This window comes from Salmo salar, chromosome ssa10 (genome assembly GCF_905237065.1).
Source record: "Salmo salar chromosome ssa10, Ssal_v3.1, whole genome shotgun sequence".
NCBI classification, from domain to species: domain Eukaryota; kingdom Metazoa; phylum Chordata; class Actinopteri; order Salmoniformes; family Salmonidae; genus Salmo; species Salmo salar.
The window spans coordinates 110719999-110747964 of NC_059451.1; the positions used below are offsets into that span (position 1 = coordinate 110719999).

Sequence of the window (27966 nt, forward strand, 5' to 3'; positions counted from 1 at the left end):
TTCTCGAGTCTTCACCACGGTGCGGTCGTGATGATGCGCAGTCTCTACAACTACACGTTCGCGCTCGGAATCCGTTGAAACAGGTAAGAAACATAGCTACCTAACCTCAGACGGAATACGATGCTGTACCAAATATTATATATCTTATTGTCTAGGCTTCGCTCTTCCTCTCTGACTTTACTCATGACAGTGATGTTGGGCAAAATTGTATGAGCTCGATACGTTTGAACCTGAACCTCATTGATTTGACCGACCATGAATTTATGCAGTAATGACTTTCAGCTGATAACTTCATTCAGTTTCAAAACAAGGTAGCAACTAATACCAATTGTTTGTCATGCACGACAGCCAGCATGTCACTAAATGTTTGTAAGCGATCATGCAAATACCTTTTTATATCGTTACAGCGGTCGTTGGCACTGCAAAGTGTATCATAATTAACAATTACCTTTTTGTAACTACCCAGACTGCATTTCGACTTTCCCCGATACACTTTCAAATCATTCAGCTTTCTAGCTAAATTAGCTTAATCAGAGAAATGCACAACTAACAACCAAATATGTAGCAACCAAAAGCAGACTTTTACATTTGAAGGAAAATGTACATTTAAGTTGCTAGTGTAAGTAAAGTTGCTAAACAAACAAGGTGAGCTAGCTAGCTACCTTGCAGTAAATATATGCGTGTAGCAAATCCAGATAAATTATGTACATTTTGCTAGCTACAGTAGTTTTCTGAATTTGAACCCCATGTCTTGCAGGTGACTAAACTGTCAGTGACGGTTGAAATCATGCTTGAAATAAATATGTTGAAAGTAAGTAGGTATCTATGCATGCTATTCCACACAAAATTGCAACTATCTAGATTGCCAGTGGGCTGTCTTCGTTACCTTGCAAATGTGTTGTTTCCCATAATAAGGTTGTTGCTTTACAAATTGAAAACGGTTTCACCACCATGTTTTCTTTGACAGGTGGAGAACCCGTCCTGTCTGTGGGGTCGGTTTGTGAAGGGTCCAGGGATAGAAGCGGTCGAGAATAAAAAAAAATATGATGATCTGCAAATGAAAATGAACCTTTTCTATCATGAGGTCAACCTAGATGTGCAGAAGATCAAACCCTCAACTATAGAGGCGGGACAGGTAATAATCTGTGTGGAGAGGGTGATCAGAGTTAAATGTAATCTGTGGAATGTTTGTTTTAGTATCTTGAGTTTAGGGTAATCAACTTGAGTATATGGCACTTGATGAAAGACATTTCTTGTTTTTGAAAGTGAATGTGCGTTTACAGATCTGCCTGACTGGCATAGCTCATGAATGATAAATGAATCTATTAGTTGACTGACTAGTTACTACACTGCTATATGAAAAAAATGAGCATCATCATTGTGTTGTTCCCCAGGTGTGTGTGGTGTACTGGTCTGCCCTAAGGAGCTGGTGCCGAGCCATCGTTGAGTCTCTTTTCCTGGGCACCGTTGGAACCCAGGCCATGTGTTTCCTAGTTGACCACGGAGAGCGTGTCATCGTCAGCTCAGATGAGTATGTCCTAATTCACTTACTCACTCATCCCCATTGTGCCAGCTGATGCAAAGGGCAACCAAAAAGGCTCTCGACTTCTGACAGTTTTTGGCCATCTTCTTGGTTTTGCACTTGATTAATGTATGTCATGAAATGTAATTGGCTGATCATGGAGCCCTTCCGTTCTTCCCCAGGATTCGGGCTCTGTTAGATACGTTTTTGCAGCTGCCCTTCTGGGTGAGGAAGTTTCAGCTCGCTGGTGTTCATCCCATGACGCTGCATGTGTCTGGAGACTGCCTGGAGAAAGCTGAGCTCATGTAAGGGTGGACTGCACTGCCGAATAAATTGATGCACTGAAATATGCATAAAAATGACTGTAATTATTGTGTACTATTAAAATCACCTTTGTTAGTAGTTATTACTACTCACTCTATAGAGCTCTTGTTTTCATTCTAGACCATCAACGCAATGGGACAGCTCTGCCACACGCTATTTGCACAATCTCTTACAAGGTACGTAATCCTCTCCTGCAAGGTCAGTTTCAATCGAGATCACTGAATTGAGTAATTGAGAAACCACAGTTCGTAGTGCTGGAGTCTCATTGCTGTATATCAGTCCTAACTGTGCTCTCTGTTCGATTCTCTGACCTGAAGCTTCTACCGAGATGGAGGCAGTGTTGTGTGAAACACAGGCAGATTGCATTGCCATTGAGCTCTACTTGACAGTCAAAAATGTCAAGGTATTGTACAACATACAATCAGTGGTGATGCCTCCCATAACTAGCTATCACAGTTTTTCTATACAACTTTGAAGCTAAAAGATGGTTATCTCTCTAGATCTGTGTGAACGACGATCTGGTCTCAAAGAAGTTTGCGTACTTCACAAGCCAGAAGGCCCATCAAACCAGTGGAAAAAATGGTGTTGTTGATAGATCCCCAGCCGTCTTGGCTTGTGACATCTTTTCTGAAACTCAGAACTTCCTGGCTACTGACGGCTGCACCGTACGATCACTTTCAGATTTCCTGCTCCGGCAGCAGGACACAATCGTTCATAATCAAGGTGAATGCACCTTCAGTTATTGTGAAGTCTTCATTAATAGCAGTTTATTATGTCTTCCAAAAAGTTCCCGTTGTAAAATATCACTGCATGAACTTGAGGGGGAAACTCTTAGTAAGATTTTCTTCATTGAACTTTCTTTATTGATCTCTTTAGTGGCTGATCAGTGCCAGCTAACGACATCTGTGAAAGAGGCATCGACGGCTTCCAATGAGGTATCAAATCCAAAGGTGACTGACTATTTTACCCTCAATAAGGTGCAGCAGTTGGAATCATGGCCCAAACAAAAAGTTCTATCTTGTGAAATCAACACTGTTATGTTATTTACTTGTTGTTTTACAGAAAAGTCTAGAAAATGGAAGAAATCCCTTAGAGGGAGGAAAAAAGAAGGCAGCGCAGCAGCAGAACAAGAAATCCAAGACGTTTTCAGAGATTGATGGCGACGAAGACGAGAGGTTTGTTCTATAGGTTTAGTTAATGTTTTATTGCTCTACAGGTCATTTGGCAGTGGGACTGCCTTTTGTAGTATGATAATATCACATTGTTGTCTTTAATCATAGCGTTCTTCTTTCAGCTATGACGAGCCCGGAGAGGACACCGACACATCTCTTGTGTCAGAACTGTTCAAAAGTCTGAATCTGTTAAGGTGAGAATGCTTTAGTCTTCTACTTTCATGCTACGGTTCTAATCTGCTTTGAATGACATTTAATAAAATTCTTACTTGTTCTCGATCTCGACAGATTCATGAAGTTTCTGAATCCTGCTTCGAGCACTCAAAGGGCTGCTATTCCCAACGTGAGTTTCTGGATGATCTCAATGGCCGTTCTCGTTTTTGTAAAAATTCACTTGCACAAGAACTCTGCTTCACATGTTTCTAAGTCGTGAGTGCCCAAACTTTTGCACTATGTGAAACAAAATGGAATCCCCGTAGTGGATCTTGGGTCAAAAAGAGACGTGGACTAATGCTGTAAAGCACCTTTGTTTAATTGTCAGACTGAGCTTATTGAACAGAAGGAGGAACGTGGTGTTCAGAGGATCTCTGCGATCACGGAGAAAGCAGAGGAAGAGCCGGTCACTGCAGCTCAACAGACCGGACAACAGACTGAAACGGCTGTATGGTATGAACACAACCCTCCAGCCACTACCACTCACATTCTTTGTTCTAATTAGAGGACCTCAATGGAGAAAAAAAAGTCTTGTCACTTTAATCCTCAACAATATTGGCATGTGTATCTGTTGCATGGTGTGACATTTATGTATTTTAAATGGTCAAATGAAATAAACTGCTGCCATCCTTTCAACCACAACCATCAGTTTACCACTACTGCTCACATTTGTTTTGTATTCTAATGCTACCTCGCTTTCAACCATGACTTGGCCCATATGTAAGTTAGTGAATTGGTCAGAGTTGTTTTAAAGCGCCATCTGCTGAATGCTTTTATAGTAACGGTGAAAGTCAACCTGTGGATCGACAATGCACTGAACAAAAGTATATCACATTAAAAGCTAAGACAAGTGATATGTGTGTTTTCTCACAATTAAACTTTGTTGAATTTCTTGGGTGAACGTTTTTTTTTATATTTATATACTGAACATAAACGGAACATGCAACAATTTTCAAAGACTTTAGTTCATATGAGGAAATCAGTCAATTTGAAATAAAATTCATTAGGCCCTAATCTATGGATTTCACATGACTGGGAATACAGATATGTATCTGTCAGTCACAGAACTTAAAGGAGCCTCATGATCTTGTCACAGTATTTCTGTTCATTCAAATTACCATTGATAAAATGCAATTGTGCTCGTTGTCCGTCCATACCATACCGCCACCATGGGGCACTCTGTTCACACCGTTGACATCAGCAAACGCTCACCCACATGACGCCATGCACGTGGTCTGCGGGTGTGAGGCCACTTGGACGTACTGCTAAATTCTCTAAAATGACATTGGAGGCGGCTTATGGTAGAGAAATGAACATTACATTCTCTGGCAACAGCTCTGGTGAACATTCCTGCAGTTAGCATGCCAACTGCATGCGCCCTCAACTTGAGACATCTGTGGCATTGTTGTCTGACAAAACTGCACATTTTAAGGTAGCCTTTTATTGTCCCCAGCACAAGGTGCACCTGTGTAATGATCATGCTGTTTAATCAGCTTCTTGATATGTCACACCTGTCAGGTGGATGGATTATCTTGACAAAGGAGAAATGCTTACTAACAGAGATGTAAACACATTTGTGCACATTTGAGAGTAGTAAGCTTTTTGAGCGTATGGAAAGTGTTAGGGATTTCTTTATTTCAGGTCATGAAACATGGAACCAACACTTTACATGTTGCGTTTATATTTTTGTTATTAATGTGAATGTCTGTACTAAAGTGTAATCTGTGTTTCCAGTACTCCTAGTGACCTAGAAGACCGGACACAAGAGTTTGTCTTCACAGAGCAGCCAACCATTGAGGAGGAGCTCGTCTGTGCTCGGTTGTTGCAGTTGCTAAACCCTGACTCTCTGAACCCAGATGTAGACTCATCAGAAGTCACTGTAAGCATCGAATCAACCTTCATTTATACAAAAAATGTAAATAATCATCCATGGACTGGATGCAGATATACTCTTCACTTCCTTCTTGGGTAGCTTTCACCAAATGTATTGACATGTTTTGTGCACATACAATAATATCTACTGTGCATGACTGATTTAAATGTGTTCCTCATGTCAGATTGTCCATACTGATCCAAGCAGGAGTGGGATAATGGTGCATTCTGCCTTTACTCTGGACCCCTGCACCAGTCTGGCCAATGCTCCAATCACTGACACCTTCCGGAGGGTTGGTTTGCTTTCAACTATGTTCTAACATTCGAATGGAACGTATTTTGAATGCACTGAGCGCTGTACATTGCTCTGGATAAGAGCGCCTGCTAAATGACTATAAAGTAAATGTATTTACAACTGTGAAAATGTGATGTTAGGAATATGATAATGGAAGTTGAGATTGTTCAGTATAAATGTAAATAGTTGAACATTTGAAATGACTGTTCAACATTTTACCCTGAAGATCTTAGGTAATAATAATGTCCTGTCGCATGGGCAGCAGGTAGCCTAGTAGTTAAGAGCATTGGGCCAATAACCGAAGGTCGCTTGTTCTAATCCCCAAGCTGACTAAGTGAAAAATCTGTAAATGTCTAGACTAGTATGTCATGAAGACTGGTATGTGCATCGTGTTCCTTTTCAGATCTTGATGAGGAAAAAGTATGTCGGCCCGTCTGTGGCTGAGAGTTACTGCTGGCCGGCGGTGGCCAGGGGCTGTGACACGGTCCTCATCTCCCACAGCGGAGACCAGCCCCTCACCTACATCCCACCGTTCCTGGCCCACATGCAGCTCTCCTCCGTCTTCAGCGCCCTCTCTTCTCGTACCGGGGTGAGTTGAGCAAGTAGAGCACTAGACAGGAATGGTGCGATTTCCAGTGTTTCCCCTGCTATTATTGTGGTGGATTACTATCTCTGTTTGCCCCCTAATAAAATTGTCTGGCTTCAATTAGACAGTTGAAAATCTTAGTTTTGGCACAGGCCTCTGCAGCTTCTTTCATTCCACTCTATGTAGACAAAGTAGTATGTAGAAATCTGGGTGTTTAATTGGTTTGTTAGGGTTCCATGGCAAACAGCAGTAACCTACCTAACTATGACCAGTAAGTCAGGCATGGTTTTCTGCTGACAAATCTGCATTTAAAGGATCCATTTGTGTTTATTCCAGTTTATCTAATACCACATTGTATGCGGTGTCCTTCAGCCCATAGCGGTGATCCTGTGCCCGGGGTGGGAGAAAGCCCAGACTGTGATTGACCTTCTGGAGGAGAGCCAGACCGTCCAGGTTCTCCACCCCATGGTCATACTGTTGGGACTGGGAAAGGACGAGGCAAAGACCGTTAAGATCCAGAACAACTGTAAGACCATTATTCACAGGATCAGGACAGTTAAGTTTGACTGACAGACAGACAGACAGACAGACAGGAGTATTACAATCCTCTCCTGCTGTGTGTGTATCTCCAGGCCAGGTGGTGGTGACCACTCCATTCAGCCTTGTGCGTCTGCTGCGTTTGCACTGTTTCCTGTTCCTGCGGCTGTGTCACCTGGCGCTGGACGAAGTGGACCTGCTCTTTTCTAGAGCCCCGGATGAGGTGAGAGACACTGACTGTTCTTCAACTGTAGTGATAGGACCGTACAAAAGGAGAGAGCGGGAGATGCACATGGTAAAGAGGGAGGCACAGACAGGAAAATAGCCAAGATGGCACTCAAACCCCTGTCACCAGGGGGTAATACAACTAGACCAGACTCCAGTGCTTTCAACTGCTTAAAGCAGTAATCCCGGTCATCTGCGCTTCAAAGGCAACACCTCACGGCAGACCTCTTCTCCCCTATTTGACCTAGATATTTTGTGTGTATGTACTGATATGTAGGTTGTGTGTGCTGTTTTTTTTTTATATATGTATTTCTGTCCTTGAGCTGTTCTTGTCTATTAATGTTCTGTATTATTTCATGTTCTGTGTGGACCCCAGGAAGAGTAGATGTGGCTTTCGCAACAGCTAATGGGGATCCTAATACAATACCCCAAAAAAGCTCAGTCTCGTCTGTTTTCCTCCCTCGCCACTGTCTCCTCAGCAGTTTGTCTGACTGTTCTCCTCCTTTCCTCAGATGACCACCATCCTGCAGCACTTCCAGAGGGTGACAGCCAGCGAGGAGCGTGTGTCGTGCCCCAGACAGATCATCGCAGTGGGAAAGCGCTGGAGCCGCCACCTGGAGGGCCTGCTCCACAACCACATGAGCAACCCCACCGTTGTCGTCACAGTGATGGAGGAGGCCGCACTCTATGGAAATGTGCACCAGGTCAGTTTTGAGAGGACTGACAACAAAATAAATCTGAAAACCTACAAAGGTTGGAGGGTCTCCACCATCAGAGAGCTGGTTAAAGCGATAGTTCAGGCAAAATCTATATTTAAGTGGAATTACCCTTACTTTGAGTTGTCTGAAGGCCTATAGTGACAGAATCAGCAATAATCGATTGTTTACTTCTGCCACAGCCAGGATCTAGCATAATTAGCCTCTTCCAAATTCATGAATGTAAACAGCCAGACCGATGTTAGCAAAGCTGCATCGCAAGCAGAAACATCCTAAAAAACACTTTAAACTAAATGTAATAGATTATTGTGGATTCTGTCACTTTGGGCCTTCAGAAACAACTCAAGTTAAGGGTAATTCCACTCAAAATAGATTTTGTCTGAACTATCCCTTTAAGTGTGTAGCTATCTCTGATTTGAAGGGCCTGCAGGTTGGATTTGTGATTGATTAAAGCTATGTAATGGGGCAGTAAACCTGCTTTCATCGTATCTCATTTAGACTAGTCATTACTTTTAGTAAGGGAGGAAGGGTCCAAGAGTCAAACAAGGTCTAAAAGTCTCTCAAAGCAAAGTTTCACTCATGTATATGTTCTTCAATAAAAAGTAAAAAAATAGAAAGCTTTCTCATCTTTCTTCTGCCTCCCCCAAGATTATCCTGTTGTGTCTGGACTGCACTAAGATCTCTGTCCTGCTCGGGGCACTGGACTTCACCCCCGACGTGGCCCAGAAGACCCTCGTCATCACCAACTCTTCTGAAGAGGCCGAGCATGTCTTCAAGGTAACTACAGCAATCTATAGCTCTAGAACAAAGAGATGTTATTTTGGCAACCTTATTTTTGGATGTCCTGTCTCCTGCTGGTACGGGGTACTATAGAAAGAAAAAGACATTGCTAAATTTTAAAACTTGTAAGATTTGCATTTTGCAACCTTTATTTTTGGATGTCTTACCACAAGTGTACAGCACTAGAAAAACAAAAAATACAGTGTTCATGTATATTTAGTCAACTAAATGTTTGTTCCTTGTATCTGTCATTCAGGCTGTTTCAAGCACATCGGCGTTCTCCCTGAAGGTCCATGAGGAGTTAACCTACCAGTTTGACTTTGTGACTGAGCAGTGGAAGAAGCCCATTGGACCTGGCACTCATGTCATTCTGGGTGAACTGACGCACAATTGCATTTTCTTAGGAGTTGACAGTTGCAATGAATAAAAATATCATACATATTTCCATTTTATTGCATAGTCTGCCAGGTCAGCTCAGTTTGCTTGTTTGAAAGTCAGCTTGTCTCAATTTTTTTTCTCCAATTTGCCCATTGTCCAATCTGACCTGTTTTTCTTTCCTTGTCTACCAGTCACCACCAATGAGTGTATGAAGTCTTTGGGTATCTGTGATGCTACGTGTGTTGTGCACTACGGCTTCCCAAGCTCACCTAAGCTGTTCGGCAGCCGTCTGTTCTGCATGTCCCAGAACTTCCAGAACCTTTCAGACAAGGTAACGTTAGGACAAACTAATATGTTCTTTCTCTTGCTCAGTCCTGGATTCAGAGCTGAGAGAAGCGTGCACAGCTCTAACTTTTTCTGGGAGACGTCTAGTTTAGCGGGCAGATCTCAAGTCAGAAGATGGCCCTGAGTGGTCTGCTTTTACATAACTTATTCAGATGGCACCCGTGTAAGTGTGTGTCTTTGACTATATGAGGATAGTCTTCTTTGTGAATTCCTTTTCATATTGGGTTCTGTGATTGACAGGAGCGTGCTGCAGAGAGCACGGCCCACCCTGCCAAGTCGGTGCTGCTGCTATCTGAGAGGAATGCCCGTCACGTAATCGGGGTCCTGCGCTACCTAAAGCGTACTGAGGCCTCGCTGCCTCCAGAGCTGCTGCACTTTGCCCAGGGAGTCCTGCGGGCTAAGGAGGAACAGAAGTCAGACAGGCCTCTGTGCAGCTACCTCAAGAGCTTTGGCTTCTGCAGGTCAGTGCAGCTGAGATGCAGACAATACTCTGTCAAGAGCATTTCTCTATGGGATAATAAAGCTAGATTTGATTTGCTGTTATGCATGTTACAATACTCAGACATGACCTGAACCTTGAATTTGGGTACTTTACTTGTTCTATGCACTTAAGAATAGAACTTTATAGTTTTGTAATTCATTGCTTTGCTCAAGGGCACAGCAGCAATAGGTGGCACCTGATATTCTTTATGTAGTGCTTAATGTGACTCTTGCTGTATTGCAGGGACAGCAGTGTATGTTCTTATCGACACTGCATCAGCCCCATAACAGACCAGCCACTGCAACCAGACTCTGGAACTATTGTGGTGAGTCAGCATATTATATGATAACACTTGTTTCGGGGGTGTAGATATCAGGCAAGAACACATGCCAAAGTTGGACATATCCTCTCAAGCTTTTCCAATGAGATCACAGGTGTAATATAGCTTAATATGCTATCTGAATGTATACAAATGAAGAAATGTATTTTTTTTTCACTCTTACGTTTGAAAGGTTCTGCCCTTGTTCATCAAGACTGCTTCCGTCTACTACGGACGCATTGTGAGTAAGAAGGAGGACAGTTATGAGAGCCTGGCAGCAGAGATGACTACATACTACGCCGCTGAGAAGCTGGGTGCTAAGGAGGTTCTGGAGGGAGGGCTGTACGGAGTACAAGAGGATGAGGTCTACCACAGGTCAGAAAACAAACACCAAACAACATTAATTCAGTCACTTTCATAACTGATGATGTATGTGATATGGCCATGAAGCAGGTTTAAACAACATGCCAAGTAATGGTTACATGCAGTGAAGTGTAGTCCAAATCCTCTGGTTGGGTCAAATGCTTTTGTCACATATCAACCCAATGCCACTCTACCTCTCGTTCCTTAACAACTCCTCCCACTGCTCCTCTCCTACCTGTCATGCAGGGTGCGGGTGACTTCGGTGCCGGACAAGGGTGAGTGGATGTTCTGCAACGTGAGGGCTCTGTTCCTGGATGAGGGGCGTGAGCAGGAGGTGAAGTCCCACCAGCTGCTGCAGCTGCCGGCCCAGTTCCACACACTGCCGCCCCAGGCTTTGGAAATCATTGTCTGCAGGGCCATGCCCATCGACGCTGAGGTCAAATGGAACCCCAAGGTCTCTTACACAGGCTGCACTCACTGGGCTCTTTCTCACTCACTTTTTGGGAGCTCATCTTTAGCGATAGAACATTTAAATGATTAGAACCAAAGACCATGAACTATGTTACAGAAGCTAAAATTATGTGTTGAGATTAATAATAATAATAATTTCACGATTATTTAACCAGGTAGGCCAGTTGAGAACAAGTTCTCATTTACAACTGCGACCTGGCCAAGATAATGCAAAGCCCTTGCGACACAAAATATGGGGATGAGGTAGTTGGGTGGGCTATTTACAGATGGGCTGTGTACAGGTGCAGTGATCGGTAAGCTGCTCTGACATCTGATGCTTAAAGTTAGTGAGGGAGATATGTCTCCAGCTTCAGTGATTTTTGCAATTCGTTCCAATCATTGGCAGCAGAGAACTGGAAGGAAAGGCGGCCAAAGGAGGAGTTGGCTTTGGGGATGACCAGTGAAATATACCTACTGGAGCGCATGCTATGGGTGGGTGTTGCTACTGTGACCAGTGAGCTGAGATAAGGCGGGGCTTTACCTAGCAAAGACAGTGTGTTGGAGGCTATTTTGTATATGACATTGCCGAAGTCAAGGATCGGTAGGATAGTCAGTTTTACGAGGGTATGTTTAGCAGCATAAGTGAAGGAGGCTTTGTTGAGAAATAGGAAGCCGATTCTAGATGCTTAATGTGAGTCTGGAAAGGGAGTTTAGTCTAGCCAGACACTTAGAATATGTGGACAACTATAAATACCTAAGTTCGAACAGTCCAGAGTAGTGAAGCTAGACGGGCGGGCGGGTGCGAGCAGCGATCAGTTGAAGAGCATGCATTTAGTTTTACTTGCATTTAAGAGCAGTTGGAGGCCACGGAAAGAGTGTTGTATGGCATCGAAGCTCGTCTGGAGGGTAGTTAACAGTGTCCAAAGAAGGGCCAGATGTATACAGAATGGTGTCATCTGCGTAGAGGTGGATCAGAGAATCGCCAGCAGCAAGAGCGACATCATAAATATATATACACAGAGAAAAGAGTCGGCCTGAGAATTGAACCCTGTGGAACCCCCATAGAGACTGCCAGAGGTCCGGACAACAGGCCCTCCGATTTTACACTGAATTCTATCTGAGAAGTTGTTGGTGAGAAGTTGTCATTTGAGAAACCAAGGCTGTTGAGTCTGCTGATAAGAATGCGGTGATTGCCAGAGTCGAAACCTTGGCCAGGTCGACGAAGATGGCTGCACAGTACTGTCTTTTATCGATGGCGGTTATGATATCATTTATGACCTTGAGCGTGGCTGAGGTGCACCCATGACCAGCTCGGAAACCAGATTGCATCGCAGAGAAGGTACGGTGGGATTCTAAATGGTAGGTCATCTGTTTGTTAACTTGGCTTTCAAAGACTTTAGAAAGGCAGGGTAAGATAGACATAGGTCTGTAACAGTCTGGGTCTGGAGTATCTTCCCCTTTTGAAGAGGGGGATGACCGTGGCATCTTTCCAATCTTTAGGGATCTGTGACAATACGAATGAGAGGTTGAACAGGCTAGTAATAGGGGTTGCAACAATTGCGGCGGATAATTTTAGAGCGGGTCCAGATTGTCTAGCCCAGCTGATTTGTAGGGGTCCAGATTTTTCAGCTCTTTCAGAACATCAGCTATCTGGATTTGGGTGAAGGAGAAGTGTGGGAGACTTGGGAAAGTTGCTGTGGGCGGTGCAGAGCTGTTTGCTGCAGTAGGGGTAGCCAGGTGGAAAGCATGGCCAGCTGTAGAAAAATGCTTATTGAAATTCTCAATTATAGTGGATTTATCGGTGGTGACAGTGTTTCTTATCCTCAGTGCAGTGGGCAGCTGTGAGGAGGTGCTCTTATTCTCCATGGACTTTACAGTGGCCCAGAACTTTTTTGAGTTTGTGTTACAGGATGCACATTTTTGTTTGAAAAAGCTAGCCTTTGCTTTCCTAACTGCCTGTGTATATTGGTTCCTAACTTCCCTGAAAAGTTGCATATCGCGCGGTCTATTCGATGCTAATGTAGTATGCCACAGGATTTTTTTGTGCTGGTCAAGTCTGGAGTGAACCAAGGGCTGTATCTGTTCTTAGTTCAATTTTTTTGGAATGGGGCATGCTTTTTTTAAGGTGGTGAGGAAAGCACTTTTAAAGAATAACCAGGCATCCTCTACTGATGGAATGAGGTCAATATCCTTCCAGGATACCCGGGCCACTTCGATCAGAAAGGCCTGCTCGCTGAAGTGTTTTAGGGAGCGTTTGACAGTGATGAGGGGTGGTCGTTGCCCGCGGACCCATTACAGACGCAGGCAGTGATCGCTGAGCTCCTGGTTGAAGACAGCAGAGGTGTATTTAGAGGGCAAGTTGGTCAGGATGATATCTATGAGGGTGCCCGTGTTTACGGATTTAGGGTTGTACCTGGTAGGTTCCTTGATAATTTGTGTGAGATTGAGGGAATCTAGTTTAGATTGTAGGATGGCCAGGGTGTTAAGCATATCTCGGTTTAGGTCACCTAACAGTACGAACTCTGAAGATAAATGGGGGGGCAATTATTTCACATATGGTGTCCAGGGCACAGCTGGGGGGTCTATAACAAGCGGCAACAGTGAGACTTCTTTCTGGAAAGGTGGATTTTTGAATGTAGAAGCTCGAACTGTTTGGGCACAGACCTGGAGAGCATGACAGAACTCTGCAGACTATCTCTGCAGTAGATTGCAACTCCACCCCTTTTGGCAGTTCTATCTTTTTGGAAAATGTTGTAGAAAGGGAATGGAAATTTCAGAATTTTTGGTGGCCTTCCTAAGCCAGGATTCAGACACTGCTAGGACATCAGGGTTGGCGGAGTGTGCTAAAGTAGTGAATTAAACACACTTAGGGAGGAGGCTTCTGGATAACATGCATGAAACCAAGACTTTTACGGTTACAGAAGTCAACAAATGATAGCGCCTGGGGAATAGGAGTGAAACTGGGGGCAAACAGGGCCTGTGTTAACCTCTACATCACCGGAGTAGGAAAAGGTTATGGCTGAAGGCTATAAGAACTGGTCGTCTAGTGCGTTGGGGACAGAGAATAAAAGGAACAGATTTCTGGGCGTGGTGGAATAGATTCAGGACATAATTGTGATTGCTGAGACTCGTATTGTGAATGCCAATTGCTATTGTTGGACCTTACCTTTTCAAAGTGTTTAACTAATGACTCTAGAACAACAAGTTACAGTGACATTATTCTAATGGTGTGGTTTCAGGTCACCAGGGCCATCAGTCAGAAGATCAAAGGCCTGCAGCACCAAGCCAAGGTTGTTCTGTGTTTGGGAAACACGGTCTTCGTCGATCCCATGGTAGGTTCTTCTACTCCAACTACAGACAGCTGAATTTCAACAAATCTTCAACACAAACACTTAATCCTGGTGCGGCAGGTAGACTAGCGGTTAAGAGCGTTAGGCCAGTAAACGAAAGGTTGCTGGTTCGAATCCTAGAGCTGACTAGGTGTAAAATCTGTCTATGCAAGGCATTTAACTCTAATTGTTCCAGTAAATGGCTCAGGATAAGAGCGTCTGCAAAATTACTAAAATGTAAAAATGTGCTTTGTTCTCAGGTGCGGATGACCCGACTACCAGGTCTGAAGACCTTCATAAATGAGTACAACGTCCACGCTGAGATCCTGAGCACGGGGATGGGCACCTGTAACCCTCAGCACCTGGACCTGCTGAAGGAGCTCTGCCAGGGGGCTGGGCCTGGAGCCAGTGCTGGGGATGCCCCGCTCACCACGGTGTGAGTTCAGTCCTCTATGCCCATGGGTAACCAGGCTTTTGGCACCATGGGACCTCCATAATACAAGATACTGTACACTGACATCCAACAGCATTCTTCACTTATAATACGGCACAATGTAATACAGCATGTTAAAATGGATGCTGCTACACCAGGGGCTATGTGCAGATATGGGAGTTATGTCAGATAGGACATGGCGGTCATTCAATTTTTTTCTCCTCAGTACTTAATGAGACCACTGCATTACCAAACTATTATGATTGTGTGTCGTGACTCGGGTCTGCTTGGTTTGTTTGTTAGGCCGGATGACTCTGGGGTGACCTTGGAGGACAAGGTGCAGGCTGCAGAGGAGGCCCTGGTCCACAGGATGAGGGCAGCTGTCGAGCGCTTACACTGTGGCCAGGAGGTTTCTGTAGACCTGCCCCAGACCCAAACGTCTGTGCTTCATGCCCAGACAGACTTGTCCCAGTGCCATATGAAGGCCTCAGCAGCTCTGCACCAGATGGACCAGAAGGTCTTTGCTCATGCACCCCAGCCTCGGATGAACCATGTCTTTGTATACCCGACCCAGCTCTCGCCCAAGCCACAGGAGGCCCCATTAGCAGCAGTTCCTGATCCAAGCGAGGCTCAACTACCAACACTCATGGACAGGGCCCAGATACCTTCCCCTCTCCCAACACCTAGCGAAGCCCAGATATCTGCCCCACTCCCAACAACTAGCGAGCCACAGTTACCTGCCCCAACAACCACGCACAATGACCCCAAAATGGAGCAATGGAGGAGCCTCATAGCTAACCTCCAAGGCGCCACTCAAACACGGAGGTTGGTGTTCTTCTTCATTTTCACTGGGAAACAGGGGCTTCTTCCTAACTGCTCGCTTACTGTTCTTACTATTGTTTTTCTTTGATGCAGTTGGTCAATAAAAATACATTTTCTAATGTTTGATTCTTTCACTATACAGTGTGGCTCCGCACCCGACCTGTGATATCCCACTGGCCACAGACGTCAATTTAACGTCTATTACACATTGGTTCAACATAATTTCATTGAAATGACGTGGGAAAAAGTTGATTTAGCTAGTATTCTTAGGCTTACATCTGTGCTGAGTGCTCTATCTGGGATCAATGGCTAGTGTTGCATTAATCTCACTTCAACATGTGATGTTCACAAGACTTGTGTTGTCATGCAGGCATACAGCTCTACAAGGATTCACCCCCAAAGACTGGATTTCTGCAGTTCCCCGCCCCATTGAAAATGGTATGAAAACTATTTTAGTTTGATAGTGATCAACAATGTACAAAAAGTACATTTCCTGTATGTCTGTTGAACCACAACATTCACTATTGTTGAAAACAGATAATGATCAACAAAGATGTAGAAAGACTCAAATATTTTGAGTAGTCTACTATGCCATTCACCATTGTTGTACCACATAAGGCTGGCTCTTCATACTACTCCAAGCATGTCACATGTGCAACCAGAGGGGGAAAAAACTCTAGACCACCTTTACTCCACACACAGATGCATACAAAGCTCTTCCCACCCTCCATTTGGCAAATCTGACTATAATTATATCCACCTGATTCCTGCTTACAAGCAAAAACTAAAGCAGGAAGTACCAGTGACTCGCTCAATACGGAAATGGTCAGATGACCGGGATGCTACACTACAGGACTGTTTTGCTAGCACAGACTGGAATATGTTCTGGGATTCATCCAATGGCAATCAGGAGTATTCCACCTCAGTCGTCGGCTTCATCAATATGTGCATTTACGACGTCGTCCCCACAGTGACCGTACGTACATATCCCAACCAGAAGCCATGGATTACAGGCAACATCCGCATCGAGCTAAAGGCTAGAGCTGCCGCTTTCAAGGAGTGGGACATTAATCCGGACACCTATAAGAAATCCTGCTATGCCCTCAGACTACCCATCAAACAAGCAAAGCGTCAATACAGGATTAAGATTGAATCCTACTACACCGGCTCTGATGCTCGTCGGATGTGGCAGGGCTTGAAAACTATTACGGACTATAAAGGGAAACCCAGACGCGAGCTGCCCAGTAACGCGAGCCAACCAGATGAGCTAAATGCCTTTTATGCTCGATTCGAGGCAAGCAACACTGAAGCATGCACAAGAGCACCAGCTGTTCTGGGTAATAACTGTCTAATAACGCTCTCGGTAGCCGACGTGAGCAAGACTTTTAGACAGGTCAACATTCACAAAGCCACGGGGCCATATGGTTTACCAGGACGTGTACTCTTATCATGTGCAGACCAACTGGCAAGTGTCTTCACTGACATTGTCAACCTCTCCCTGACTGACTCTGTAATACCTACATGTTTCAAGCAGACCACCATAGTCCCTGTGCCCAAGGAAGCGAAGGTAACCTGCCTAAATGATTACCGCCCCGTAGCACTCACGTCGGTTGCCATGAAGTGCTTTGAAAGTCTGGTCATGGCTTACATCAACAGCATCCTCCCGGATACCCTAGACCCACTCCAATTTGCATACCGCCCCAACAGATCACAGATAAGGCAATCGCACCCCACACTGACCTTTCCCACCAGGACTAAAGGAACACCTATGTGAGAATGCTGTTCATTGACTACAGCTCAGTCTTCAACACCATAGTGCCCTGTAACAGTATAGCTTCTGTCCCTCTCCTCGCCCCTACCTGGACTCGAACCAGGGAGCCTCTGCACACATCGACAACAGCCACCCTCGACACATCGTTACCCATCGCTCCACAAAAGCTTCGGCCCTTGTAGAGCAAGGGGAACAACTACTTCAAGGTCTCAGAGCGAGTGACGTCACCGATTGAAACGCTATTAGCGAGCACCCTGCTAACTAGCTAGCCATTTCACACCGGTTACACCCACAAAGCTCATCACTAAGCTAAGGACCCTGGAAATAAACACCTCCCTCTGCAACTGGATCTTGGACTTCCTGACAGGCAGCCCCGAGGTGGTAAGGGTAGGCAACGACACGTCTGCCACACTGATCCTCAACACTGGGGCCTCTCGGGTGTGTACTTAGTCCCCTCCTGTACTCCCTGTTCACCCACAACTGGGTGGCCAAACACGACTCCAACACCATCATTAAGTTTGCTGATGACTCAAGTGGTAGGCCTGATCACCGACAACGATGAGGCAGCCTATAGGGAGGAGGTCAGACAACCACCTCTCCCTCAGCACAACAACCTCTCCCTCAATGTGAGCAAGACAAAGGAGCTGATTGTGGACTACAGGAAAAGGCAGGCCGAACAGGCCTCATTAACATCAACGGGGCTGTAGTGGAGCGGGTCGAGAGTTTCAAGTTCCTTGGTGTCCACATCACCAACGATCTATCATGGTCCAAACACACCAATACAGTCATGAAGAGGGCAGAACAAAACCTTTTCCCCATCAGGAGACTGAAAAATATATTAAGGGTCTCCAGATCTTCATAGTTCTACAGCTGCACCATCGAGAGCATCCTGACCGGTTGCATCACTGCCTGGTATGGCAACTGCTCAGCATCTGACCGTAAGGCGTTATAGAGGGTAGTGCGGATGACCCAGTACATCACTGGGGCCAAGCTTCCTGCAATCCAGGACCTATATAATAGGCGGTGTCAGAGGAAAGCCCATAACACCCAAGTCATAGACTGTTTTCTCTGCTACCGCACGGCAAGCGGTACCGGAGCGCCAAGTCTAGGACCAAAAAGCTCCTTAACAGCTTCTACCCTCAAGCCATAAGACTGCTGAACAATTAATCAAATGGCCACCGGACTATTACATTGACCCCCGCCCCCCCCCTCCTCCATTTGTTGCAACCCGCTGTTTCTTATCTATGCATTGTCACTTCACCCCTACCTACATTTACAAATTACCTCTAAGCTGTACCCCCGCACACTGTGTTTTTATAATTTTTTACTTTAGTTTATTTGGTAAGTATTTTCTTAACTCTTCTTGAACTGCACTGTTGGTTAAGGGCTTGTAATTAAGCATTTCACGGAAAGGTCTACACTTGTTATATTCGGCGCATGTGACAAAGTTTGATTTGTCTTATTCAGGTAATTTGGTCGATGAGAAGCAAGTCAACGGCCAGCAAGTCATCAACGGTGAGAAAGTCATCAGTGTTGACAAGGTTGCTGTGGATGCACCAAAACGGTATTTGAGGTACACGTATCCCTTATATTTCTGAATATTCAAATGAAGCTTTCTGTTTGTGTTAAATTCAGTTAATAAATACACTGCTCCAAAAAATAAAGGGAACACTAAAATAACACATCCTAGATCTGAATGAAAGAAATAATCTTATTAAATACTTTTTTCTTTACATAGTTGAATGTGCTGACGACAAAATCACACAAAAATAATCAATGGAAATCCAATTTATCAACCCATGGAGGTCTGGATTTGGAGTCACACTCAAAATTAAAGTGGAAAACCACACTACAGGCTGATTCAACTTTGATGTAATGTCCTTAAAACAAGTCAAAATGAGGCTCAGTAGTGTGTGTGGCCTCCACGTGCCTGTATGACCTCCCTACAACGCCTGGGCATGCTACTGATGAGGTGGCGGATGGTCTCCTGAGGGATCTCCTCCCAGACCTGGACTAAAGCATCCGCCAACTCCTGGACAGTCTGTGGTGCAACGTGGCGTTGGTGGATGGAGCGAGACATGATGTCCCAGATGTGCTCAATTGGATTCAGGTCTGGGGAATGGGCGGGCCAGTCCATAGCATCAATGCCTTCCTCTTGCAGGAACTGCTGACACACTCCAGCCACGAGGTCTATCATTTTCTTGCATTAGGAGGAACCCAGGGCCAACCGCACCAGCATATGGTCTCACAAGGGGTCTGAGGATCTCATCTCGGTACCCAATGGCAGTCAGGCTACCTCTGGCGAGCACATGGAGGGCTGTGCGGCCCCCCCAAAGAAATGCCACCCCACACCATGAGAAATGCCACCCCACCGCCAAACCGGTCATGCTGGAGGATGTTGCAGGTAGCAGAACGTTCTCCACGGCGTCTCCAGACTCTGTCATGTCTGTCACGTGCTCAGTGTGAACCTGCTTTCATCTTTGAAGAGCACAGGGCGCCAGTGGCGAATTTGCCAATCTTGGTGTTCTCTGGCAAATGCCAAACGTCCTGCACGGTGTTGGGCTGTAAGCACAACCCCCACCTGTGGACGTCGGGCCCTCATACCACCCTCATGGAGTCTGTTTCTTACCGTTTGAGCAGACACATGCACATTTGTGGCCTGCTGGAGGTCATTTTGCAGGGCTCTGGCAGTGCTCCTCCTGCTCCTCCTTGCACAAAGGCGGAGGTAGCGGTCCTGCTGCTGGGTTGTTGCCCTCCTACGGCCTCCTCCACGTCTCCTGATGTACTGGCCTGTCTCCTGGTAGCGCCTCCATGCTCTGGACACTACGCTGACAAACACAGCAAACCTTCTTGCCACAGCTCGCATTGATGTGCCATCCTGGATGAGCTGCACTACCTGAGCCACTTGTGTGGGTTGTAGACTCCGTCTCATGCTACCACTAGAGTGAAAGCACCGCCAGCATTCAAAAGTGACCAAAACATCACACAGGAAGCATAGGAACTGAGAAGTGGTCTGCAGAACCACTCCTTTATTGGGGGTGTCTTGCTAATTGCCTATAATTTCCACCTGTTGTCTATTCCATTTGCACAACAGCATGTGAAATTTATTGTCAATCAGTGTTGCTTCCTAAGTGGACAGTTTGATTTCACAGAAGTGTGATTGACTTGGAGTTACATTGTGTTGTTTAAGTGTTCCCTTTATTTTTTTGAGCAGTATATATAAATTGACTGAACTGACTCCAATCCATCACAGATTTACATTTAGTTAGTCTTTTTCAGTTTCCATCCACAGATCAAGTGGTTCCAGAGAGATGACACAGTCACACTGAACATAAAGCTCAGAGAACCAGTAGATCAGAGATGTGAATTCTTCCCTGACAGAGTGGTGTACAGGTCTGTTGAATGTCTGTCATGTGTCCTTTCAACCACCTGAACATACATTTAAAAAAACATCTTAAGTAGCTTGAGGCAAGTGCTGAGCTGTTAATGTTTCTATTCTATGTAAATCTTTTTTCAATTTTAAATAACTCCCTGTGCAAGGTATCATTGTGTGTGCAGGATGAAGTCAACATTGGGGCTGTAATTCCTGGCATCACAAATGAGGGAAGCATTTCATTTGATAATATTTAATCTCTAACTATTGCCTCTAGTGCGTGTGTGAATGACAGGCCTTATCGTGCTGACCTGGAGCTCCACAGTAACGTCACTGCAGAGAGGTGCTCCTGGGAGATGAAGTGCAATGAGCCAGTCATCAGGCTCGTCAAACAGGAGAGGGGAGACTGGAAGATGCTCCTCAAGCAAAAGGTAGTGCTTTTCATTAGAGGGAAAAAATATATTATGTCTATCTCCAAACCTCCTTTGTACAGCTAGCAATACCTGTAGGTAAACATACTTTGGATATTTAGTCCTTTTGACATTTGAGAACAAAAAAAATACAAGACATGACCTTCCAGATGAGGAGTTGTCAGAGTTCTGTTTACAGTAACAGAATGTTCTAGTAGATGTCATGCCTCGTTGTTTATTCATAATGAATATTGATTAAGGTGAATTGTGATGTCCTCAGAGTGCTTTTGTTAGTTTGGATTTCGACCGATTTGAGGAAGATGAAAAGAAGACTTCAAATGGTAAGATTTTAGAATCATTTGCACTACATTCCAGAAGCTAGTTATTTATGTTTATTTGCAGTCAGTTAGCTACCGTCCCAAAGCTCTTTCACTTTTTTAAAATATATTTATTAAACCTTTAACTAGCTTCACTCGCTTTCTATCATTGTATCAAGCCTCTTAAAATGACAAGGAGGCTCCAGTAATGCTTTCACACACCCGCAATATGCAACTTTTCAGAGAAGTCAGGAACCAATATACTCAGTCAGTTAGGAAAGCAAAGGCTAGCTTTTTCAAACAGAAATGTGCATCCTGTTGCACTAATTCCAAAACGTTTTGGGACACTAAAGTCCATGGAGAATAAGAGCACCTCTTCCCAGCTGCCCACTGCACTGAGGATAGGAAACAGTGTCACCACCAATAAATATACGATAATCGATAGTTTCAATAAGCATTTTTCTACGGCTGGCCATGCTTTCCACCTGGCTACCCCTACCCCGGCCAACAGCTCTACACCCCCTGCAGCAGCTTCTCCTTTACACACATCCAGACAGCTGATGTTCTGAAAAATCTGGATCCCTACAAATCAGCTGGGCTAGACAATCTGGACCCTCTCTTTCTAAACTTATACGCTAAAATTGTTGCAACCCCTATTACTAGCCTGTTCAACCTCTGTTTTGTATCGTCTGAGATCCCAAACATTTGGAAAGCTGCCGCGGTCATCCCCCTCTTCAAATATACCCAAACTGTTGTAGACCTATATCCATCCTGCCCTGCCTTTCTAAAGTCTTCGAAAGCCAAGTTAACAAACAGATCACCGACCATTTCAAATCCCACCGTACCTTCTCCGCTATGCAATCTGGTTTCCAAGCTGGTCATGGGTGCACCTCAGCCACGCTCAAGGTCCTAAACGATATCATAACCGCCATCGATAAAAGACAGTGCTGTGCAGCCGTTTTCGTCGACCTGGCCAAGGCGTTCGACTCTGTCAATCACCGCGTTCTTATCGGCAGACAACATAACCTTGGGTTTTTTAATGACTGCTTCGCCTGGTTCACCAACTACTTCTCAGATAGAATTCAGTGTGTCAAATCGGAGGGCCTGTTGTCCGGACCTCTGGCAGTCTCTATGGGGGTTCCACAGGGTTCAATTCTCAGGCCGACTCTTTTCTCTGTGTATATATAAATGATGTCGCTCTTGCTGCTGGTGATTCTCTGATCCACCTCTACGCAGACGACACCATTCTGTATACATCTGGCCCTTCTTTGGACACTGTGTTAACAAACCTTCAGACGAGCTTCGATGCCATACAACACTCCTTCCGTGGCCTCCAACTGCTTTTAAATGCTAGTAAAACTAAGTGCGTGCTCTTCAACCGATTGCTGCCCGCACCCGCCCGCTCAACTAGCATCACTACTCTGGACGGTTCTGACTTAGAATATGTGGACAACTACAAATACCTAGGTGTCTAGTTAGACTGCAAACTCTCCTTCCAGACTCACATTAAGCATCTCCATTCCAAAATTAAATCTAGAAACAGCTTCCTATTTCGCAACAAAACCTCCTTCACTCATGCTGCCAAACATACCCTCGTAAAACTGACTATCCTACCGATCCCTGACTTCGGCGATGTCATTTAGAAAATAGCCTCCAACACTCTACTCACCAAATTGGATGTAGTCTATCACAGTGCCATCCGTTTTGTCACCAAAGCCCCATATACTACCCACCACTGCGACTTATATGCTCTCATTGGCTGGCCCCAGAACAACAGAAAATGACCTTGTGAAGATGCTGGAGGAAACCAGCACAACAGTATCTATATCCACAGTAAAACAAATCCTATATCGACATAACCTGAAAGGCCACTCAGCACGGAAGAAGCCCCTGCTCCAAAACCGCCATAAAATCCGCCAGACTACAGTTTGCAACTGCACATGGGGACAAAGATCGTACTTTTTGGAGAAATGTCCTCTGATCTGATGAAACAAAAATAGAACTGTTTGGCCATAATGACCATCGTTATGTTAGGAGGAAAAAGGTGGAGGCTTGCAAGCCGAAGAACACCATCCCAACCGTGAAGCATGGGGGTGGCAGCATCATGTTGTGGGGGTGCTTTGCTGCAGGAGGTACTAGTGCACTTCACAAAATAGATGGCCTCATGAAGAAGGAAAATGTTGTGGATATATTGAAGCAACATCTCAAGACATCAGTCTGAAGTTAAAGCTTGGTCGCAAATGGGTCTTCCAAATGGACAATGACCCCAAGCATCCTTCCAAAGTTGTGGTAAAATGGCTTTTAAGGACAACAAAGTCAAGGTATTAGACTGGCCATTACAAAGCCCTGACCTCAATCATGTAGAAAATTTGTGGGCAGAACTGAAAAAGTGTGTGTGAGCAAGGAGGCCTACAAACCTTAGTTACATCAGCTCTGTCAGGATGAATGGGCCAAAATTCACCCAACTTATTGTGGGAAGCTTGTGGAAGGCTACCCGAAACATTTGACCCATGTTAAGCAATTTAAAGGCAATGCTACCAAATACTAATTGAGTGTATGTAAACTTCTGACCCCCTGGGAAGGTGATGAAAGAAATAAAAGTTGAAATAAATAATTCTCTCTACTATTATTCAGACATTTCACATTCTTAAAATAAAGTGGTGATCCTAAAACAGGGAATTTTTACTAGGATTAAATGTCAGGAATTGTAAAACTGAGTTTAAATGTATTTGGCTACAGTGTATGTAAACTTCCGACTTCAACTGTATATTTCACTGGTCATCCCCAAAGCCAACACTTCCTTTGGCCGCCTTTCCTTCCAGTTCTCTGCTGCCAATGACTGGAACGAATTGCAAAAATCACTGAAGCTGGAGACTTATATCTCCCTCTCTAACTTTAAGCAACAGCTGTCAGAGCAGCTTGCCAATCACTGTACCTGTACACAACCAATCTGTAAATAGCACACCCATCTACCTCATCCCCATATTATTACTTACCCTCTTGCTCTTTTGCACCCCAGTATCTCTACTTTGACATAATCATCTGCACATCTATCACTTCAGTGTTAATGCTAAATTGTAATTGTTTCACCTCTATGGCCTATTTATTGCCTTACCTCCCTACTCTTCTACATTTGCACACACTGTACATAGATTTTTCTATTGTGTTATTGACTGTACGTTTGTTTATGTGTAACTCTGTTGTTTTTATCGCACTGCTTTGCTTTGTCTTGGCCAGGTCGCAGTTGTAAATGAGAACTTGTTCTCAACTGGCCTACCTGGTTAAATAAAGGTGAAATAAAAAATATATAAAAATTTGCCATAGAGAAAACAACAAACTACATTATCAAAAGTATGTGGACACATCAAACATCACATTCCAAACTTATGGGCATTAATATGGAGTTGGTCCCCCCCCCCTTTGCTGCTATAACAGCCTCCACTCTTCTGGGAAGGCCTTCCACTAGATGTTGGAATATTTCTGCAGGGACTTGCTTCCATTCAGCCTCAAGAGCATAGGTGAGGTCAGGCACTGATGTTGGGCGATTAGTCCTGGCTCGCAGTCAGCATTCCAATTCATCTCAATGGTGTTGAGGTCAGGGCTTTGTGCTGGCCAGTTAAGTTCTTCCACACGTATCTCGACAAACCATTTTTGTATGGACCTCGCTTTGTGCATGGGGACATTGTAATGCTGAAACAGGAAAGGGCCTTCCCAACTGTTGCCACAGAATTGTCTAGAATGTCATTGTATGCTGTAGCGTTAACATTTCCCTTCACTGAAACTAAGGGGCTTTGCTCGATCCATGAAAAACATCCCCAGACCATTATTCCTCCTCCATCAAACTTTACAGTTGGCGCTGCATTCCGGTGTGTCTTTTTCCTAATGCAGTTTTGCCAAAACCACGCCCAGTTATTCAGAGGGGCATCCTACAATTCTTTGCGAGCTCTCCAAGTCTCAAAGTTCGGAAGTGAATATCGCAGTGCGAATTTTGTCACTGATTTAATAACATTTTCCCTTGTATTTCAAGGTTCAAAAATATAATAATATAATGTCGTGGACTGAGCTAGCCATTAATGTCCCTTAACGCTCAAAGACATTCAATGGCTGTAGCATAGTGTTCGACTGAATGATTAGCTAATAAATATTTGAGAAATTATGAATAATAAGTGTTTTTACATGATAATAGACTACTAATGATAATATAACTTCAAATACCGAGCTAGTAACGTTAAGGGAATTCAGAAGAGTTCTCTGAGACATTTTTACAACTCATTCAAATTCTGAAAATAAATACATGGGCAAATGTTACCAAACATGATATAATAGGCCTGCATTACGGTAGGAAGCTAATTGTTAAATTACACTTTCCATCCTTACCTTGGAAGGTCACTGTCTCTGCTCTGATCGCCTGTGAGTGAGACAACGCTAGCTAGCCAATGGAAGCGTAGTAGAACGCCCCTCTGATTAACGGGGTGTGGTTTTGGATGAACTTTGTTGGGGAAAAGCAAGACGCCATTTGGGCAGGTAGCGTTCTCCTGGCATATGCTGTAGCATTGACTTCCCTTCACTGGATGTAAGGTGCCTAGCCTGAACCATGAAAAACCGCCGCAGACCATTATTCCTCATCCACCAAACTTTACAGTTGGCACTGCATTCTGGCAGGTAGCGTTCTCCTGGCATCCGCCAAACCCAGATTCGTTCATCGGACAGCCAGATGGTGAAGCGTGATTCATCACTCCCAGAGAACGCGTTTCCACTGCTCCAATGGCGGCCAGGTTTACACCAATCCAGCCGACGCTTGGCATTGCACATGGTGATCTTAGGCTTGTGTGTGGCTGCTCGGCCATGGAAACCCATTTCAGGAAACTCCCAATGAACTGGGCTTGTGCTGACGTTGCTTACAGAGGCAGTTTGGAACTCGGTAGTAAGTGTTGCAACCGAGGACAGATAATGTTTACGTGCTTCAGCACTCGGTGGTCCCATTCTGTGAGCTTGTGTAGCCTACCAATTCGCGGCTGAGCTGTTGTTGCTCCTTAGATGTTTCCACTTCACAATAACTGCACTTACAGTTGACTGGGGAAGCTCTAGCAAGGTAGAAATTTGACGAACTGACTTGTTGGAAAGGTTGCATCCTATGACGGTGCCACGTTGAAAGTCACTGAGCTCTTCAGTAAGGGCATTCTACTGCCAATGTTTGTCTATAGAGATTGCATGGCTGTGTGCTCAATTTTATACACCTGTCAGCAACGGTGTGGCTGAAATAGCTGAATCCACTCATTTGAAGGGGTGTCCACATACTTTTTCATATACAGTGTAGTTCTGACTGACCACCTTGTTCTGTTGCTGGTGTTCCCCAGGTCTCTGCTTTGTGGGGCACACTGGGGAGGAAGGCTGCTACGTGAGCTCAGACAGTAGCAGTGACTGACTGCAGACAGACGGCCCTCATCGATCCTCCCTCTAATCAACTGAGAAGAACCTAGTGCCAATCCCCCAAAAATACATAAATTCAGCCAGTTAGTTATTATACACTTTTCGTTCATGTCTGCTTGAAGGACGCATCTCTTTGGCTATTTTAGCACATTTCATATGACAATTCCATGTTTTCAGGTTTGTTGTTTAAAGATTTTTTGATGTTATGCTATCAGACTCAACACAAGTGAATTGAGAATAATGACGGCGTATTCAAATCTGTTACGACACTGGTACATCAAAGTATTTACTACTAAGGAATTGCCAAACTAGCAGATACCCATAGACATCCAGTCATTGTGTTAACGCTAGTTAGAATTGGCTTACGAAACACTCTTTAACTTCCTTCATACTGGACACAGATATAACAATGATATCCTCCAGTTCATATGACTCTGGGGAAGTGGATAAAGGGCCTCATTGCCAAAATCCTGAAGTATTTTTTAAAGTATGTTAAAAAGCAGCTTTCCTGTGTTGGAATGATGTGGGCGTACCTCAACAAACAGAATGGTGTGTCCGTTGACCCGTCATAAAAAATATTCAAGCAAGTAGACTGCTGATTGGCCAGCTCATCATCCTCTATGAAGAAATGGAAGGCGTTTCTGAAACTATCTGTTTGAGGTGGGGTCTTTGAAGTGTTTCCCCCCTCCAATTTATGCTTTGGCCACATGAGTATAGGATGAGTTAACAAAATTATTTTGGTAAGAGTTAACTGAACTTTTAAGGGAGATTTTGACTGGACAATTACAATAAGCGTTTTCACACATAGTTGTTAGGTAAAACGCAAATCAGTTTTGTTATAGGTTTAAGTTACGTTCAATTTCAAGCAAACTCAAATTTGTGAACCAGTTCTTGGTTTCAAGCAAGTGTCTACTTGACAAATGTACAGATTTAAAGCTACATTCTGGGATTCGAAAAACTGCTGCCCTGTCACTTGTTTTGGCATAGAGCTGAGGGATGGGGCTAGTAAAATGTAACCCCTCAAATTCATAGACTGCGTTCTAGGTGCAAGGACTAACAGTATATATGCCATTTACCAGATGCTTTTATCCACAGCGACTTAGTCATGCGTGCTTCGTGCATCATTAATTTACGTATGAGTGGTCCTAGGAATTGAACCACCTATCCTGGTGTTTGTTGCAAGAGACATGCTCTACCAACTGAGAGGACCAGTCCATGACATCCAACAGTCCATGACATCCAACAGTCCATGACATCCAAGCTATACATTGTTGTTTACATTATTGTCATTTGTAAACAATAGTGTAATAAAAACAAATATTTTGGGTTATGACAAAGACCGACGGTTGTGCTTTGCTCATGAGGCATTTAAAGCTCCATTATGTAACTTTTTTTTTTTTTTCAAGAATCTAAATGACCATTAATCAATTTAAGACTATCGTTCTTCCAGACTACCTGCATTTCTTCTGTGATTTTTCAATTAAAGTGCAATGGTTTTGGAAT

At 44.4% G+C, this 27966-nt stretch overlaps 1 protein-coding gene across 2 annotated transcripts; it reads left to right on the top strand.

Moving 5' to 3' along the window:
- Window positions 1-27965, top strand: tdrd12 (tudor domain containing 12). 2 transcript variants are annotated; one of them, XM_014125573.2, is made up of 35 exons: window positions 1-83; window positions 758-811; window positions 968-1135; window positions 1395-1531; window positions 1705-1827; window positions 1967-2022; window positions 2164-2249; window positions 2347-2569; window positions 2723-2796; window positions 2909-3021; window positions 3141-3212; window positions 3307-3361; window positions 3560-3684; window positions 4966-5110; window positions 5289-5396; window positions 5802-5987; window positions 6357-6510; window positions 6617-6744; window positions 7259-7450; window positions 8111-8239; window positions 8499-8616; window positions 8812-8951; window positions 9206-9426; window positions 9690-9771; window positions 9959-10140; window positions 10375-10582; window positions 13818-13910; window positions 14168-14343; window positions 14644-15165; window positions 15533-15600; window positions 18401-18506; window positions 20213-20326; window positions 20584-20737; window positions 20997-21057; window positions 26391-27965. In XM_014125573.2, exons 2-35 carry the CDS (start codon window positions 788-790, stop codon window positions 26456-26458), a joined length of 4611 nt encoding a protein of 1536 aa, XP_013981048.2. In that variant the 5' UTR covers window positions 1-83; window positions 758-787; the 3' UTR covers window positions 26459-27965. The 2 variants fall into 2 exon arrangements, with proteins under 2 accessions (XP_013981048.2, XP_045544385.1); XM_045688429.1 differs by lacking the exon at window positions 20997-21057.
- Window position 27966: the final 1 nt, after the last annotated feature.

Coding starts and splice junctions, on each gene's coding strand:
- tdrd12 (XM_014125573.2), top strand. CDS start 788: ATGCTTGAAATAAATATGTTGAAA. Junction 3,022..3,140: donor GATGGCGACGAAGACGAGAG/GTTTGTTCTATA, acceptor TTCTTCTTTCAG/CTATGACGAGCCCGGAGAGG. Junction 6,511..6,616: donor CGTTAAGATCCAGAACAACT/GTAAGACCATTA, acceptor GTGTATCTCCAG/GCCAGGTGGTGGTGACCACT.